This window comes from Paralichthys olivaceus, chromosome 24, assembly GCF_024713975.1.
Source record: "Paralichthys olivaceus isolate ysfri-2021 chromosome 24, ASM2471397v2, whole genome shotgun sequence".
Taxonomy (NCBI): domain Eukaryota; kingdom Metazoa; phylum Chordata; class Actinopteri; order Pleuronectiformes; family Paralichthyidae; genus Paralichthys; species Paralichthys olivaceus.
In genome coordinates this window covers 13082075-13099721 of record NC_091116.1, presented here as the reverse complement: position 1 = coordinate 13099721, position 17647 = coordinate 13082075, and the positions used below count along the sequence as shown (strand labels likewise).

Below are 17647 nucleotides of genomic sequence, written 5' to 3'. Positions count from 1 at the left end.
TGTGTCAATGCCGAATGCTGCATGTGGCACATTCACATCTGTTTGTATCATGGAGAAGATTATATGGAGGTGGAATTCATTTGAGATTAGCACTCCTACTCTGGTGACACAGACGTTGGATTCTTAGATTTTAAAGATGAAGATGAAAAACTTAATGGCAGCTTTAAATTCAAATTCAAGGACACACTCCCGCCTGTACCCAGGTCAGGTTCCAGCGGCGCGCGGCCTCGTCAGGGCCTGCGTCTCTGCTGCAGAGTCACGGTGACCCTCTTGCCTCGGAGGTACAGTGCGTACAGAAGACGAGTTTATCCTCTTAATAAATAAACCTGGAACCTAAAATCACAGGAACACAGGCGGGATCATAGCCACGCTGCACTCATCTCCTCTCCGTCAGAGAGGGATTATCCCTTTCACTTGGTGCGCACGTCGCTAATTTCTCCTGCCAGGTTCGACTCCCAGAATGCACCAGGGAGATTGTCTGTCTCTGCTGCTTTTCTTTCTTTCTCTTCTCTCTCTCGCGTTGCCAGTTTCTCTCCTGCTCCTTCACTCTCTCCTCCCCTCCAAACCTGGCTCACGGACTCGTTTTATCTCGCTGCTGCTGGTGGGAACACAAACCCCAGTGTTTCTTTCTCCTCATCCTTTTCTTTGATGATGTTTTACTAATTCACTTGGCAGGCTGCAGAACCGTATTCCTGGGACTCGGGGCTGCACACATGAGCCTAAAAACAAGATTAAGGTGCATTCCTCTTGTAAAACAGGTGTTGTCAGCATCTAACAGGTTGAATTTCTTACCTGATGCAATCCTAATATTATTTTATGCCTCACAAGACAGCGGCGGCTTCTTATATTTATAGCAGGGGGTTTTATTCATTTTACTCCTCTCATGATAATGAAACCAGGACAAACCAAGTGGAAACTCTAACATTTACTAAGTCTGACTTTCGACTTTAGTTTGACATTAAACGTGTAAAACACGCCGGCAGTTGTGAGTTCGATTAAAACGTATATCTGCTAAATATCGTCCTACAGCAGCAGGTTAGCTTAGCTTAGCACAAAGACGTTTTCGGAACCCGAATACCTGCCGGGCTCGTTAAAGCTCTCTCTCAGCGTTGGGAGGTAACAGAACATGTATTGCATCGATGTAAGTAAAGGATCATGACATTTTTTCCACCACTGAAGGTGTGTGAGGGTGTGAGGTGTAGAAAACTACCTCCAGGCGATGTGGAAAATCAAAGTGCTGTTCAGAAAGACATCGTCTGTGCGTCGACCTCCGTCTATTCTCTAAAGGGTTATGATATATATATACAGTTAATAATAATAATACATGTATTTATTCACCTCTCATATATGTGTTTCCATCCTTTGTGTTTACTCGGTGTATCCAGCTACCGTCTCTCACTTCCACCTAATTCTCACACCTGCTGATGAATTCCACAGAGCAGCTACGGACTATAAAATCACATAAGCCAGAGAATTTACAGGAGCCATCGTGGGTTTCATGCTCACTCAGCGACTTTTGCCTGGGAGCAAATTGCAAATATAGGTGAATATGGAAAGATGCAGATTCATTGTGGAAATGTCTCAGCTAAAGGCCGCAGACCTGAAGGTTAGTCACAACTAAAACACATTCTTTGTATGTGGTTATTGAATAATGCACGTGAAGCAGCTTCCTCGCGGTGATGACCCCACGGAGAATTATCTGATACTGTTCACTATATGGATTATTTAAGGTAACAAGCACCTTTAAGTTTACGATTCTTCTAAAACCCTCTCTGAAGTGGTCACACATTTGAAGTCTCAACTCAATTAAACGAACCAGTGAACGAATGTATGCGTTTTCCTTCCACTTCCTCTCAGTGTCACCCTCAGCTGACCCGGCGTCACCACCTCTCCAAGTGTCGTCCCTCCCTCCCTCTTTCTTTTGCAAACCCCGGCCCCGAGAACGCAGCCGGCATCACAAGTGTTTGCCGCCGTCGCTGCCGCCGTTATCCAGTCTCCCCGGTTCACTGTGGCGGCGGCTGCTGAGCTGTTTGTTTAGGAATCTGGGCCTGAAAATTGTATTCCATCGACCATGCTCGCTATCAACACACAATTATCTGGGTTAATCATGTGGAACTGTGGCAAATTCACCTGGGGCTCAGGAACTAATGACATTCGCGTCTGGCCCTGCTTTAGTGAAATGGCCCCGGCACCTGCAGCAGGAACACAGAGATTGCCAAAGAAAATTTGGTCTCATTTCGCCCACCTCGACGCCCCCCCCCCCCCAACCCATCCATCCCTTCCCCCTCGCCCTTTCCCTCCGTTTCTAACCGGCGCCGCCCTTCCCCCTTTACAATCTACCCGTCTCTCTTCCCATTTCCATCCCACTTTGCTCTTAAATTTGTTAATCTTTCGGGTTTCCTCCTCTGCTCCTCCATTTTTTTGTTTTGTTTTGTTTTTGTTTTCCCGTAGCGAAAGAGGGACACCCGAGACATCGCCCTCGTCCAATCACGTCGGCGGAGCCAACGCCGCTCGTCATGCCTCTTGTATAATCACATGTATATTTGCAGCTTTGCTACCTGTGTAACACCTGCACAGTCGACGGCGAAGAGGTGAGGAGGTGACGCTGAAGACGGAGATGATATCTTGCAACCAATTTGTGACTTTGGTTCCGGACAGACAGCAACTTGTGTTCTCGCTGTATAATTAAGTAAGTGATTGAGTGCAGTCAGCAGGGTGTTGATGCTCTTTCTCCATCACACTTTCTTTGTCTTTCTATCTCCCTCACACACACAATCATACACACCACATAGTCATTCCCACCAACTTAGAGGAAGTAGAGGAGCTCAATGCTCATAATTATACATCAATACAAACATATGTTTCCCAATCACAGATGCCATCCATGTGTGAAATGGGTGTCACACTGTTGGAGGTCTCATTATTTGTGAAGTGTGTGTGTGTGTGTGTGTGTGTGTGTGTGTGTGTGTGTGTGTGTGTGTGTCTCAACACCTTGGCTACCACCCACACCGGTCGCAGTGACTATGTAATATACCTCCTCTGCATTAATCTCCAGCAGGACGTCTGCATGCTGAGTGAGCTGTGCATCGGATTCTATTTCCAACAGTGAGGTGTGAAACAAATCCCTCATTCCACTGGGGACGAGCTGGTCAACGTGGATGGACTCATCACTCCAGTGGACGGCGTGACTCGAGCTGTGCATCGGGCTTTTCTGTCACACCTTACGTGCTGGATAACTGAGATAGATAACAGGGGCAGGGGTGGGGTGCAGCGAGCTGTCGCAGAACATAAAGGTCAGCGCTGGGGTCACTGGAGGCTTTGATTTGGAACACAAACATTTAAATTATTATTATTATGAGCAGTGAGACAGCCGGAGAAACTGTTCCTGTTCCCTGCGGACAGGAAGTGATCTTTTAAGAACACATTCGGGCTCTTGAGTGAGATATATAACATGCAGGTTTGGTTGAGGACCCTTTGAAAACTCCAGTTCATCATCTTCCCAAAGCAATTGGGAGACTGCGTTACTTAAAACTAGGTGTTCCTAATAAACTGACAACTTATTCCCACCTACGGCCGCCTCACTGAGCTTTAAATATCCCTGTCTGCACTCATGTCTCTCACACAAAAGCACGTGTTTGCACTCAGACACACAGAAATATATCCGAGGCCATGACTGTGTAGCGCTAATTGAAAAATGTTCTCCAGAATAATCAAATTTAAAGCTTAAGGATGCATTTGAGCCCACATAAGAGGCAGCATCAGGGCGCACACACACACACACACACACTTATAAACACAGGGAGCTTGTCTTGTTGCTCTAGAGTCCGTGACATGGTTTAACAGTCTCACAGGATCCATAAAACGCCCCTGAAGGCTTCATATAATCTCTCCTTTTTTCCTGCTTAATAGGAGATAATACAAGTGCGCACCCCGATGAATCAATATGCAACAGCGGCTTTATTTTGATAATTAATACCAGAGTCGGAAATAGATTTGTGATTTGGCAGGGCAGGTCTGATATGACTCTCTGGTCTCTCCTTCTCCCTTTCCACTCCGTATCCACATCCCATTGAACTAATCTCATTCTTTTTTTCTTTTTTTTCCTCTCTCCATAGCGCTAATTCTTTAACTAAAGCCTGTTATCTCATTAAAGGCCCCGCGATGGGATTCGATGGCATCCTGACATCTGTATTCATTCCCCTCGAAATTAGTCCTGACACAAATTTAATGAAAAAACACTCAGAACAGCGGAGATTAGACATCATGCCAAGTATCACAGAAGGGAGAAGAAAAAAAAAATCATCTATTTAGTTTTGGTTTCATTTTTGGAAGGGTGGATTAGCGCCGTTCCTTTAGCACCAGCAACTCGACTGGTGAAGCCGACGCCTTCTCCAACGCCTGTTTTGACTCTTTTATAGTCGGATTGAGACGCGGCGACGGCTGCGACTCTCAGGCAGGTGTTCTGGAACAAAACGCTCTTAAGGTAAGAACCAGTAAGAAGAGACAAAGAGGCCGTCACCCCCTGAACCTCGGCAGATAAACTGAGGACACATGGGAAGTGGATTCCCCTCTCCACCTAACGTCCCACCTCCTCTTCATTTCCCACTCCTCCCTTCCTGCGCACCATCACCCTCGTCAAAAGCCTGTGTCGGTCGCGGCGCTGATAATTCCCTCTGTTTGTAAAAAAAAAAAAAAAAAAAGATGAAAGCGTTCATGGATGAAAGAAACTTGGATTTAATCTTTCTCGCTGTATGTCGCTCCCTCTTCCAGCGCACAGTGTTGATCGGTTTTTTTTTTCCGGGGAAAAGGGCGAGGAGCGAGGGGAAGAGGCACGGGGAAGGGAGGGAGGAATGGATGGGAAATGAGGGGAGAAAATAGAAACAGGGCTAAAGCCCATTTGGAGCCAGAAAGCCCAGGTGAGGCGAGGTTGTGGACCGGTTCAATAGAATCAGTTTACCCTTGCGAATGTACACAGTGACCTGATGAAACGGTGGCCTGGCGAGGGAGCGAGGCCACAGATAAAGAAAAAGCCATCGTTTCCACCTGTGCCTCATTTGGCCGTCGCCACGATAAGGCCCTCGGCTCTCAGGTATCTGCGGTCACATGGTAAGAGGCCTGTCATAACGGAGAGATAGCGACCACAGAATGAACTGCGAGGACAGACGCCGCGGAGCGAAAGTAGCAGCTGTAAGACGGGTATTCACTCATTATATGAAATAAGACAAAGACCTATAACTGCTCAAATTGAATCCTCCTGATATCGTCCGTTTGAAAGAATTGATCCACTTGTGTTTGCTGAGCCTCTGTATTTACATTAAGAGTTACATATACACTGTGTAAGACTTTAATTTGAAAATCCACATATCTCATGATTGAATCCGAATCTGTGGGCAGCATTAAAGAACCATTTATGTAGAGTACATTGCAGATTGTGTTTGAGAAATTAAAATTGTGAGTTAAGGTCCCGTTTTAATGATTTAAAAAAAAAAAAAAAATCAAAATCTAATCTGAAAACTTTTTCATGAAGCTGAGATAAAGGCAGCTCGCTTTTTGTCAGTGTTTGAGTTAAGAATTTAATATTTCATTTCAGTTTTTCGTTTCTGAGATGTTTTTAAAAAGTTATTTGACGCTTTCAACCGTGTGAAACATTTTGATTGACAGCGGAGACTGACTCACAATTGGTTGAGTGGGCGTATCCCCCATCGCTCCGTCCAGACTCCAGCTCCAGAGTGACGTCTTCATTTCAAGATGGCCGAGTTCGTACCCGTGATGTTTCGGGCTTCAGTTCTGGACAGCGAGAGCAAGTGGAGATGCATCATCCATTTTTATTTACAGTCTACATTTTGCTTAATGTATTATTTTCAAACCTGTTTCCCGGTGGAGCCCTTCACAACAGCAGAGACGGTTCCTGTAAGACTTTGTGATGCAACTGCAAAGTGTTGAGACTGTGCTCAGCGAGCCGGGGCAGCACAGTGCCGGGCCACAGACCTCATTATCCGCCGCTGCCCGGCCTGAATAGATGAAATGGAAGATGGAAAGAGCCAAAGACAGACAGCAGGTGAGGCGGGGAGGGGATGGAGAGGGTGAGAGAGGAGGGTGTGACAGCACGGACATGAGAAACTGAATCACCTGTAACTCAAAATGATATTAATGACGAAAAGAGCAAATTACAGGAAAAAGGAAGTGCAGAATAAAAAAAGGGAGGAAGAGAAGCTCTTATTCTTTGCCCTAAGAGACTCTGTCATAATAACATTTATTACACGACTGTCTTCTTTTCCATAATTGCTCGTTTAGATATTGACCCGCGGTTGATTTGAAAACTTTGAAATGTAGACTTCCTGGAAATTCAATTTCCAATATTGCTTTTGTAATCACAGCTTTTAAGGCGACGGAGGCCGACACATCTCGGCTCGGCTGCTCGTCACCAAAGACTTGGATTGTTGCAAACGCTCCCAGGAGGTGTAGTGGAGGTGTGTGTGTGTGTGTGTGTGTGTGTGAGGGGGGGGGATTTTATAGCCTGCAGCTCCCCAGCCCCAATTCGCCAACCGGGGCAGATGGGGGAAGCCGTATGGCAGCCAAGCATGGCTCCGGCCAGCTCGGGCTCATATGTATGGAAAACTCAAGGTCTGGAGAGGGAAGTCACAGGGGGTCACGACAGTCAGACAGGCCGCCCGAGGTCCTGGTGCAGGTTAGAAGGTCTTGGTTCAGGAGAAGAGGCTAATTTCTTCTACTCTGATGAACAGAGGCCTGAATAATTGCGCCCCCTGGGTTGGCCTCTGGGTAATGTGGAGGTGGAGCGGAGTTTACCAACAAGCAGTGGCAGGTTGGAGACGAGGTGGTGGGACGAGGTTGTATCCAGCTTTTAATGGATGCTCATTTTCTTTTCTTTCAGGTTATTACAGTGAAAACATTCACGACATTGATTCAGTTAAATGCATATTAATTCATATAATCTATAGATGCAAAATAAAGGAAGCGGCATCTTTGAATTTCCACATCAAGACGCAAAAATAAAAATAAAAACATGCTGTGCATTGGGAGACAGAAAATACTTTAATTGTTTTAAACATAAAGTGACTCAAAGATGCAAAAACAATAAAGTTTCTTTTTCTTCTTTAAAAAACAAATCAATTAACTTATATACACACGTCATGTGATGGACAGGTTTAATTGTATTGTTTATGGTGCTATCATGGTCACATCAATATATATATATATATTTGTATGTGTGTTGTTATAGTTGCACATTAATTTCGTTTTAATCTAAAGAGGAAACAGATAAAAGCTGAACTCTCACTGGGCTCATTTTAAAATGTAAGGAGCTAGCTAAAGAGCTAGGCTAACGTTAGCCTCACGTGGTTAGCATTAGCTAAATGCTAACGTCAGCTGTGAGGGGGGTGGGGTTGAAAAACTCGTGCTAACAAATATTTAGCTCCATTAGCAGTTTGAAAACTGTTAATTCATATAAAAAGACAGAGACAACGAACTCACCGGACTCTTGTGTGTGTGTGTGTAGATCTGTCTCACACATGCTAATGCTAACGAGTCAGAGATGACGCCTGGTGTTCACTCAGGTGGTGAACTAGCATACATGCTAACGAAGATACAGTTCAGCTCTTTCCTTTAAAAAAAAATATATTAAAAAAAAAATAAATGTAACATACAATGAGTTTGTACCCCAATAAAATATTTTCTTAAAATTATTATATATGTTATATATCACATTATATTATATCACATTTTATATGATAGGATATTGTATCATATTAAATTACATTATATCACATTATACTACATTATATGACATAATATCCCATTATATGATGTTATATTATGTCACATTATATTATATCCAATTTAATATGATATGATATCATATTAAATTACATTATATTATAATGATGAGAGCCACCTCCTCTCCAGGAGCTCATATAATGAATCTGCCAGGATCCTGCTCTGGAAAGATGGAAACCCAGTGATGAGACTGGATCTCCCCGAAAACTCAGATGAGCCGTGGACGCCTCGGTCGTCTGTTGGTGAGGGAGGTGACAGAGATGTTAAACATGGCGAGGGTCGGGGAAGTGAATGTGACATGCTCAGGTGTAATGACACCCACCTAGTTCACAACGGAGATGAGGAGGAGATGGGATGGAGGGATGAAGGAGCGTCAGACGTGATAAAATATCGAGAGAAGCACTGATGAGCAGTGTCAACTCCCTTTTCTCCCTGCTCCCCCCTTTTACCTTCCCCTTCTCTCCCTTTTGTTACCCTCATCTCGAGGTCTCACCTCTGTTTGCCTTTTCCAATTATCAAGGTGTGACTGCAGGCCACCAACCCCCCCCCCCCCCCACCACCACCACCACCTCAAATATTACACCAACCACACTGAAACTTGACGAACACAAAACTCGGTGTCTTTAATTCGCCAGGAGAATTAAACCCCCCCCCATCACTTGTCACATATATCGTCCACAGGCCTGATCTGACGTGGACACTTCAACAACTGCTCCCAACGTTATCCCGAGACAACACTGTCCTCTAGTGACCGCTGAGTGTCTTACACACCCCAGGAGGCGTCCCTGAAGTGGCCTCCTGTCAGAAAATGGATTATGACAGTCTAATTTATTATTATCTCCATCCCTGTGACCCAGTGTGCTTCAGCCTGACGTCCCGGTGACAGGCAGCTCCGCTCACTCTCATCCCACTCAATCCTTCAACGTGCACACCAGCGGCCCAGCACCCGCACGCCCGCCACTTCTTTGTCAAAACTGATTCATCAATTATAATCAAACCAGAGCGAGTGTATCGGGGTATTAATCACAATGGGATCTGTTAAATAGATTAGAAAAACTATTTACAATGACAAGTCTCCAATTAAGGATTCCAATTATCTTCACCGGGGGGGAGGGATCCACATTTTTGATTTTGGTCATCGCTGAGTGACCTCCTGTCAATCACAGTTTCAGTCTGGATAAAAAAAACTGGATCCTACAACGAAGTTTCAGGAACTCTGTGCTTTTTCTGGTCCCGCTGAACAATCCGGCCAATCAGAACGAAGAGCAGGCCGGCGAGCAGGCAGAAGAAGACGGCCGCTGGAGCCAGGAGGAAGGAGGGACCGTGATGGACGCTGAGGTGGAAGGAGGGACAGGTGGAGACACTCTGGTGGAGGACAAACTGCTCCAGGGTGTCCAGGACCTGGATCCACATCAGATACATCAACAGTACGGCCAGAAGACACAGGCCTGACAGGGAGAAGTCAAGTTTAAGATCTATACGTCCATCATCCCTCAGAGGAGGAGTTTATTTCTTCTTTTATCCTAAATGTTTCATTTTTCATCTTATTTATAATTTAAAAGGTTTTATTTCATTTGTTCTCTCATTAAAAACTGAATTCTGATTCTTGTGCGTGTCTGATTGTTCCGCTACATCTTTGTACATGATAATAATATCACATAAATTCTACTTGATCAAATTAGAAGTCCTGGATTTAATTTAAAAAAAAGAACGAACACACTCACCCCCGCACAGCTGAAGGGCCCCACCGGCTTTAACGAGCTTGTGATTGGTCAACGAGCCGGCGGAGATGAGCACAAACCCGCCTGTGATGACAGAAACCGAACCTGAGACGAGGAAGATGCTCCAGAAGGTCCTGAACACTGAGGAGCACAATGAGACCATGAGACTCAGGACAAATCACCACCGACTGTGAAAACTGCAAATATACACAAACCAATGGCGGAGGGATGTTCGTATGGCTCAGGAGGAAGTGCGTCCATCTTGGATCTCACTGGCTCGTTCACAGGAAACGGGAAGAGGAAGGCCGCCTGGCAAACCTTTGACGACGGCTGATTGGCTGAGGGTTAAAATAAAGATTTTTTTTTTTTAGACATTTAGAGGTCGTGACAGCATCGTGTATGTTTTAAAAGACCGTGTGTAGCGAAGGTTCTCACAGATCCACAGGTCCCACACTGAGAACTCATGGGAAGTGACCACGAAGGAGCATCGCCAGAACAAACCCTCGTGAAAGATCCTCATCTCGTCTCCTCCGCTCTGATGGAAGACAATGAATAATGATTATTATTGAACAATGAAGTTTTCTTTTTGACCTGCTCCCTGAAAAAAAAAAAAAAAAACATTTTAAATGTCTCTCGAGAGCTAAAGAAGTTTGACGACGTGTTTGTGTAAAGTGTTAATCACTGGTGCACGTCCACAGAGGATCTGTGACCTCTGCCCGTCACTGACAGAGAATTTAAGACAATAACTTTATTCACAAATGACAAACAGGTTCTCAGTTGTTGTCTTCTTTCCTTATTCACTCTATTTTCTTCTGCTTGATTTTCCTTTGCACCTTCTCCGTACATTATTCTGATAAACATTGGTTCTTCTAATACAAACAGAATCATAAAGAAGTAGAGTAGTGAACAAATACTAACTTTAAGCCGCAGTACGTTCTGCTTTACCAAGTTTAACAACATATTGCTGTTGATTTCTTCTCTTTTTTGTGACAATGCTTTTAGAACGGCGTGCAGATAAAGTCGTGTGATGTCCTGAGGACACTTACCTCACGTCTGTCCTCGGGTCGGCTGCAGGACTCCGCAGCCAGCAGCCAGTACTCGGTGCCGCAGCAGAGCAGCATGAGCAGAGATCCTACGGCTCCAAAGAACGACGCCAGGAAGAGGAGAAGCTTCATCCTCTCTGCCGGAGACATGTCTCGGCCGGCTGCTCTTTCTATCTCTTCCTTTTACAGTCAGACTCTGTCGAACTCTTTATTTACTCTCCGTCTTTGCTTCCATGTTCAAATACACAGAGTAAATTCTGATTCACTCCTGATCCGGACTGACCGGTGTTTTCCACACGAAGCGGCAGAACGAAAATAAATGTTGCATCATGTGTTGCTCATTTGGAGGAGATAGAGTTGCAGGATGGGGGGGGAGTAAAAATAAGAGTGGCGGCATGTTCATGCAAAGTGTTTTACTTTAAAATAGCGTAGAGTTTGATGGCAGGTTAAGTAACTGAAGTTAAACTGTAATAAAGCTGAACTGTAGATGAGTTAAAAAGACTTTCTCTCTAATAATGAGCAGGAGATATTTAGAACTCTACACATTGTTCTTGAAAAACACAAACTACAACAGGACAAACATCTCGTTGGCATTTATTGTCATGCCAGTATTGAAATCCAGATTTGGTACAGTACAAGGCTATCCAGTATGACTGAGATCTAGGCAACAGTGATGGTCCACCAACAGTCTTTCAAACTGCATGATCATATATTAACACAATGCTTTTTTTTTTTCCTTTTTCAGGGCGTTGATACAAATAAAAAGGTCAAAAGAAAAGCGGAGAAAAGACGACAAGTTGTCTCAGGGACACCTGGAGACAAATACTTGAAATATTTCCTCCAGGTACCGAGAGATATTTTAAACACCCACAAAAAAAGAAAGAAAAGAAAATCAGGAATGAACGCTGTTTTTTTTTTTTTAAACCGTGTATTTGCGTTTGCACTCGTTCGACTAAATGATCAGAAAGGAGTTTGACTCACTGGTGTTTGTTTCTTGGATCGATCGAAGCGTGTCCCGGTTCTCCAGACAACCCCTTAGCTTTAATTCTTATAACACATAGCGAGAACCCGACGCTTCCACACAGAGAAGTGCATTTACACAGGACCCATGTTGATTAATCACATATTACAACCCTGTGAGGAGAGAATAAGTACATATACGAGGCACACAAATTTAAGATTTATCACCTATTATTAACCTACTTGCAGTAAACATTGTATTTGAGGAACCTTTGGGCTGCGTCACCTCTTTCCTCTGATTTGCGAGGAGATTGCCACACTTTTGATTGGCAGTTTGTTTGGTCCGCTGTCGATCAATCCGAATGAACAGGCCTGTTCGGAGCATCCGTGCAAAGGCTCATGGGACTTCCACAGCGAGTGAGGTCTTGTGGCGCTTCCTCCGCTTTCTCCCCGGCCTAAGACATGACGCCGAATACGGGGTTGTGGCGGCAGATGCTCGGCCCGATCTCTTCGTAATCTTTCTTAGTGTGGCACACTTGGTAGAACTCAGGCTGCAAAAAAAACAAAAAAACAAACGATTCTTAATTAATCTTCATGTTTTGAAAATGAAAACACGTGAAAAGAAAAATACATGTGACGAGAAACCACTGAAACTCACAGTAGACGCCAGCATTGATCCTCCGAACCAGACAGCGTATCTCTGCATGTGATGAGTGACGACTTGCACGTCGATGGGTTTGGGCTGAAAACAAAGCGTCACACGTGTAAGAGACAAGACGAAAACACCTATCAGACGTTTTCCCTCCGGTGGGTTTGTCATCGTCTCACCTTCAACTTCCCGCCGCTGAGCTCTTCGCTCATTTTCAGTCGTGCGTCCACGCTCCTCTTGAGGTCCCTCTGCAGGCGCCGGCCGAAGTCCCTGAACATGGTGGAGCCTCCGGAGAGCACGATGTTCTGAGACACAAGTTCACGTCAACAAAAACATACAAACACGCTTCCCTCGTGCGAGCGTCACATTCACGAGACTTCTGTACCTTGTACAGCGGACGCCTGACGTCGATGGGACAGTTCTGGATGACCTCGTCCACCACCTCTGAGATCGGCTGAGTGAAATCCGGGTTTGCAAACTGGACGAGAGCAAAAGAAAATCAAATCAGAACATTTTCTTTTTGTTATCATCCATCAACATCGTCATCAGCAGCACGAACACGACATCTCTAAGAAGCGATCGCTCGTACCTCAGGATGAAAAAAGATCTCAGGCCCCAGGAAACGCTCGTAGCCGACGTCGATGGTGAACTCCTTCTTGCTGATGGAGTTGACGCCGGTGTACTGTTTGATCCACTTGGAGCCGTCTGTGTCGTACTTGCTGAACTCCTTCACCAGGTCGGGGCAGACGTAGCTGAACCGCTCCTGAAAAACAAAGCAACATAGTCCAGCTGTGGTAGAATGCAGATGTTATGACGAGTTAAACCTGGAGTCATCACTTGGAGACGTGCAGACGTTTCTGCAGCTGCACTGACATCTAGTGGCCAAACTCAGGAGCACACCCTCAATCACATCATCATCATCTGTTCCATCGTTTCCTGGCTGCTTCTTTTTGCAATATGAGAATATAAGGGATCATTAAATTAAACTGAATTATTTATGTGCCGTAATCTAAATATCTTGACACATATGTAACTCAAAACGAAGAGCCACAACTGTCACTTTTAAAATATTGCTGCCGCGAGTTCACGGCTGTTGACAGAGAGAAAACTGGTTATTTTCATTATAGCTGGAGGCAAAGGGCTGATGCAATTTCCATTTTCACAAATTCAAGTTCTTGCTTGTGTTATTTAAGTCCCTTTTTCATGCTTTAACTTTAACGAACCGTCAAAACATCTAGATTTTATGTTTCTGAGGAAAGATCTTGAATGATAAATTAAATGAATACCGACCTTGACAGCTTTAGCCGTCTCCAGAGACTGTTCCGGGGGAATCCCCACCTCCCGCTCCCTCAGCAGCTGTTGGATGAAGTAGGTGATGTCTCGACCAGCGATGGGGATGTGTTTGATGCAGCTGCCGATGACGTAGCCTTCAGCCTGGACAGCAGAGTTAACGCTTGAGAACAAGGAAGCAGCTAAAAAGTGATTCCTGATGATAATAATGATGATAATAATAATAATAACACCGACCACTGGGATGACGTGTGTGACTCCGTCTCCACTGTCAATCACGGTCCCTGTCAGCGTCCGCTCTCCAACCTGTCGGGACGTCCAGGAGGCAGCCAGCGCCAGAACAGCCTGAGACAGGAAGTTCACGTTTAAAAAAAAATACAGGATCGAGTGATACCTTCAAATGACTGAGGCTTAAAAAATAAAAGCAACATTTAAACATGACTCGTGCTTCAGAATTCAGGAATTCCCAGTGACGACACTCTGCAGGATTTAAATCAAGTGGAAATATTCAGACACGACTGCGAAACCTCAAGAAGAGGAAGCGATAATAAAAACACTGTCTGACTCATTTTTCTGAGTGAAAAGAGTCAAATCTAATTTTATCACAGAGTCTGGTTTCACATGTGTGTTCACTAGTTGTGAGTCCTGCAGTTTGAGGTATTCGTTGTATGAAACGCACCTGAACAGCGATGTAGAGACCGGGGACGTTGAACGACTCAAACATGATCTCTGCTGTGTACTCTCTGTTCTCTGGAGTGTTGAGTGGAGGCTCTGTCTGCAGAGAGAGACGGAGACGGACAGATTCATCACGTGAGTATTAAACACTAGTTTCTAACTTAACTTCAGCTACACAACAGAATAAAAGCAAACATTTGTGAAAGGAGGTAAAGACCCAAGAGGCAAATGACTTGAGATTTTCAGGACAGGGAAATGTAGTACATTTACTAGGTGGTAGTTCTGCTCTTACCAAAAGGAAGTAATGGTCTTCAGGTTCTGCCCGCAGATACTTGAAGATGATCTGCTCCATAAATCTCTCCATCAGGTCCCAGTCCTCCACTATCCCGTGACGAATGGGCCACTGGGAGAGAGAACAGGACACAGCATGAATGTAATAATGAGTAACGTCCAGAATTCACACAGGAAAACCAAACCTGAACTTCAGCTCTACCTTTGTCGCGTATGACGGTTTGTCGATGGCTTCGTCCCCGATGAAGAAATCCAGGTCATCCACGCCCTTCATCATCCGGCGCTGAGCCTGGTCCCCGACCTTGGCCGATTCTTTGATCGCGATACCTGAAGAGGAACAAGAAGAAACCATCGGTGATTCTCTCAGTCATTTCCTCGTCCTCGTTCTTCCAGTGAATCCTGCTCAAGTCACAATTTGTGGGTTTGTTTACATGAAAAACATTTTTCCTGAAACAGATGGAGAAACTCGATGATTGTTCATTTGCATTCGCTGACACAAAGGTTTGTTGTATTTATAATCAGAGGTTCCCCTTCCGATCAAAGATGCTTATTTCAAGTCGTCTCTCTGCACATGAGCCGGTGGTAAAAGGAAGTCGACCTGAAACTGTCACGTTGTTGAAAATCATAAAGGAAGCGTTCTCGTTTTCTATCATTCGTGAGGTCTCAAACTCAGTGTGTTCAAATGTAGTGTGAGGCTTTCAAAGGTTGTTATTATCTAATGAACGTTGTGTTGTTGAGCTGCAACTATTTCCATTAAAACCTTTTAAATGCTTGACTCTGAACAGCAGCTCCAGTTCAGGTGGTGGTTTGATGGTTTACTCACATGAAGGAATGATGAACTGCGGCTCTGTGTTTCCTGCATATCCCAGCTTCGTGTACCTGAACAGAAGAAACGGACAGAACAGGCGGAGCTCAGTTAAAATCCAGAACCAGTGGGATGATGAGTTTCCTGTGAGAGGACGGTCCAGGAAGTAGCATTAGCTCGAGCGGCTAGCAGCGGCTAATCCCAGTGTATGAAACGGTGCTGAGGTCAAAAACAGATTCTACATAAAGTCTCCGCGGCGACAGTTCATCACATTAACACGTGTTCACACACTGCGAGGGTAAAGACCGGGTGTAGCATGCTAACGTTAGCAGCAGGGCGTTAGCTCAGCTGTGACAGACGCCGCTGTGGTCAATGGAAGCAGGCTAACGCTAACTAGCATCTGGTGTTTCCTCGCTCACCCTGTGCCGCAGTCGACGACACAGGCCGGCAGCCGACCCGCCATGCTCGCTCCGCGCTTCTCCGTCAGCGGGGGGGGAAAAGATTTCAGGCTCCCGGGGAACGCGGTTCTCTCCTCAGGCGCCGGGTTCGAGAGCAGCAGCCGGATGACAAGCGACCAGCGGCCGATCCGCGACAGCTTCCGGGTTCGGTGAGGAGGCGGTTTTCTTCTTCTGCAGAGTCAGCAGCTCTGAGGGCGAAACACTGCCACCGCGTGGACGGACACTGTAACCGCAACCGGGGCGGACTAAACTTTCAGCTTTAATTGTAAAAGGGCACACGTGTCTGAAACAGGAAATTACGTCATTAACCATCAATCTCATTCGTTTAAATCCAGTTTAATTAATTTCCTCTGTGTGAATATAAAACATTATTAATCATTATTTGTCTTTTCATGTTGTTTTCTTTACATTGAGCAGGAAACAAGGCTCCGACCTCATGTCACCCTGCTGACTCCAGCAGATGACATCATTGATTGAGGGGCCGTCAGGGGCCAGACTAAGCGCTGCTCGCCCTCCACAGCTGCATGCAGGGCCGCTGATAAAGACGATCTACGAGCAGGGGGGGAGCTTCGGGGCCCGGTTCCTGCTCCACAGCAGCTCACCGCATTAAAGCCAATCCCAGGGCCGGAGAACAATCGTCCCTTTGTCCTCGGGCAGACTCATCACTCACTCATGAGTGTCTCCACAGACTCTGGGAGAGAAGCCCCCCCGGCTCCTCTGCTGCTGATGGAATAGTCCTCGGCTGCTTCGCCACTTGATGGAAACTCCATCGAAGAGCGGAGGTGAGACCATTTGTCTCCACGCAGAGAGTCGGAGCAGGTTCCTCTCACAAAGACAAACCGCACAAAACGAGACGACTCTTTTCAGAGGAGACGAACAGTGATGATGCGAAACATGAGTAAAACTAATGAATGCAAAGATGAGTCACTGTAAAACCTGGAAACATCTCACATCTCAGGTTTAAGTTTATTTGTTTCTGAGCAAGATTACACAAAAAAACATCGTCCATCAAACTCTCAAGAACTTTGAATTCATATTAAAAGCCACTCTCTCATTTCCTTCACCGTGTTTGACTCAACTTGTTTTCACTCTATAAATAAATCTGACTTAATTAATTCCCTCCCGCTGTGTTTCTCTGTTCGACTACTAGAGGGCACCAGAGCTCTCGTTTTCAACATCTCGAGCTGCTCCATGTTTCCGGCCTCACCTCCAGATTTCTGACTCCTCCATAAAAACATCCTGGAACTGGTGTAAACAGCGTGACAATGGATTCTGATTCTTTTCCAGCCACTTGTGTTTTATTCTGCAGCAGCTTGATGCGTGTTCACGTCTCCGCGGCTGCACGTGAATCTCTTTACCTCTCTGACTGGGAGGGGTTCGCTTCCACCAGCAGACTGAGGCCTGTTGTCGGCTTCACCAAACAAACACCGGTGATGCTCTGCAGGAACGTAAGATGTCCGTGTCGTCGGGAACCATTCTGCATCTTCAGGTTTCTGCACGGTCGCTCTGGATTCTGGTAAGTCCGGGTGGAGAGGCCTCGTGTTTGTTGCTCCTCTCTCTTCTCGAGGAACTTGTCCTGGTCGGTCGCTCAGATTTCCTCCCAGAGCAGTGAACTCTGAGCGACACAGTGAAAGTGAACGAGGTTCAAACTGTTTCCTTCATTTGTCTCTGGAGGCCTGAGATCTCGCCGCCCTCCGTTTCCCCGGACCTGAAGCGTTTTCCCGCCCTCGCCTCGACACTCCCCTCCTCGTCCCTGACACGGTAAACAAAGCAGATGAGTGGAGGTCCCTCATCAACTGAAGAGCGAGCGTGTTTGTGTGCACGTCATTAGAGCGAGGCAGAGGTGGGCCCTTATTATTTTTAATAATCTGCTGTTTTTTGCTGCTTCTTAACCCCGAGAGATCTTCGTCCTCCCTCCTCAGTATTCAGACTTAATGATGCTCCGTCACGCTGCTAATAGA

At 45.6% G+C, this 17647-nt stretch overlaps 2 protein-coding genes and 1 long non-coding RNA gene across 3 annotated transcripts; 1 reads left to right on the top strand and 2 right to left on the bottom strand.

The window, feature by feature from the left end:
* Window positions 1-8398: 8398 nt before the first annotated feature.
* LOC109641821 (transmembrane protein 182-like) lies at window positions 8399-10999 on the bottom strand. Its single transcript, XM_020106388.2, has 5 exons — window positions 10562-10999; window positions 9951-10050; window positions 9731-9853; window positions 9519-9656; window positions 8399-9242 (listed from the first exon to the last, which is right to left on the bottom strand). Exons 1-5 carry the CDS (start codon window positions 10706-10708, stop codon window positions 8989-8991), a joined length of 762 nt encoding a protein of 253 aa, XP_019961947.2. The 5' UTR covers window positions 10709-10999; the 3' UTR covers window positions 8399-8988.
* A 137-nt stretch (window positions 11000-11136) lies between these two features.
* LOC109641820 (actin-related protein 3) lies at window positions 11137-15898 on the bottom strand. The gene is made up of 12 exons (XM_020106387.2): window positions 15648-15898; window positions 15247-15302; window positions 14626-14750; window positions 14425-14535; window positions 14137-14232; window positions 13695-13802; window positions 13458-13601; window positions 12757-12930; window positions 12553-12645; window positions 12347-12472; window positions 12177-12260; window positions 11137-12069 (listed from the first exon to the last, which is right to left on the bottom strand). The coding sequence occupies exons 1-12, from the start codon at window positions 15689-15691 to the stop codon at window positions 11974-11976; spliced, it is 1257 nt and encodes a 418-aa protein (XP_019961946.1). The 5' UTR covers window positions 15692-15898; the 3' UTR covers window positions 11137-11973.
* On the top strand, window positions 14750-16801 carry LOC138406971 (uncharacterized). The gene is made up of 2 exons (XR_011240360.1): window positions 14750-14924; window positions 15209-16801. It is a non-coding gene; the product is annotated as an uncharacterized lncRNA (long non-coding RNA).
* The last annotated feature ends 846 nt before the right edge of the window (window positions 16802-17647 follow it).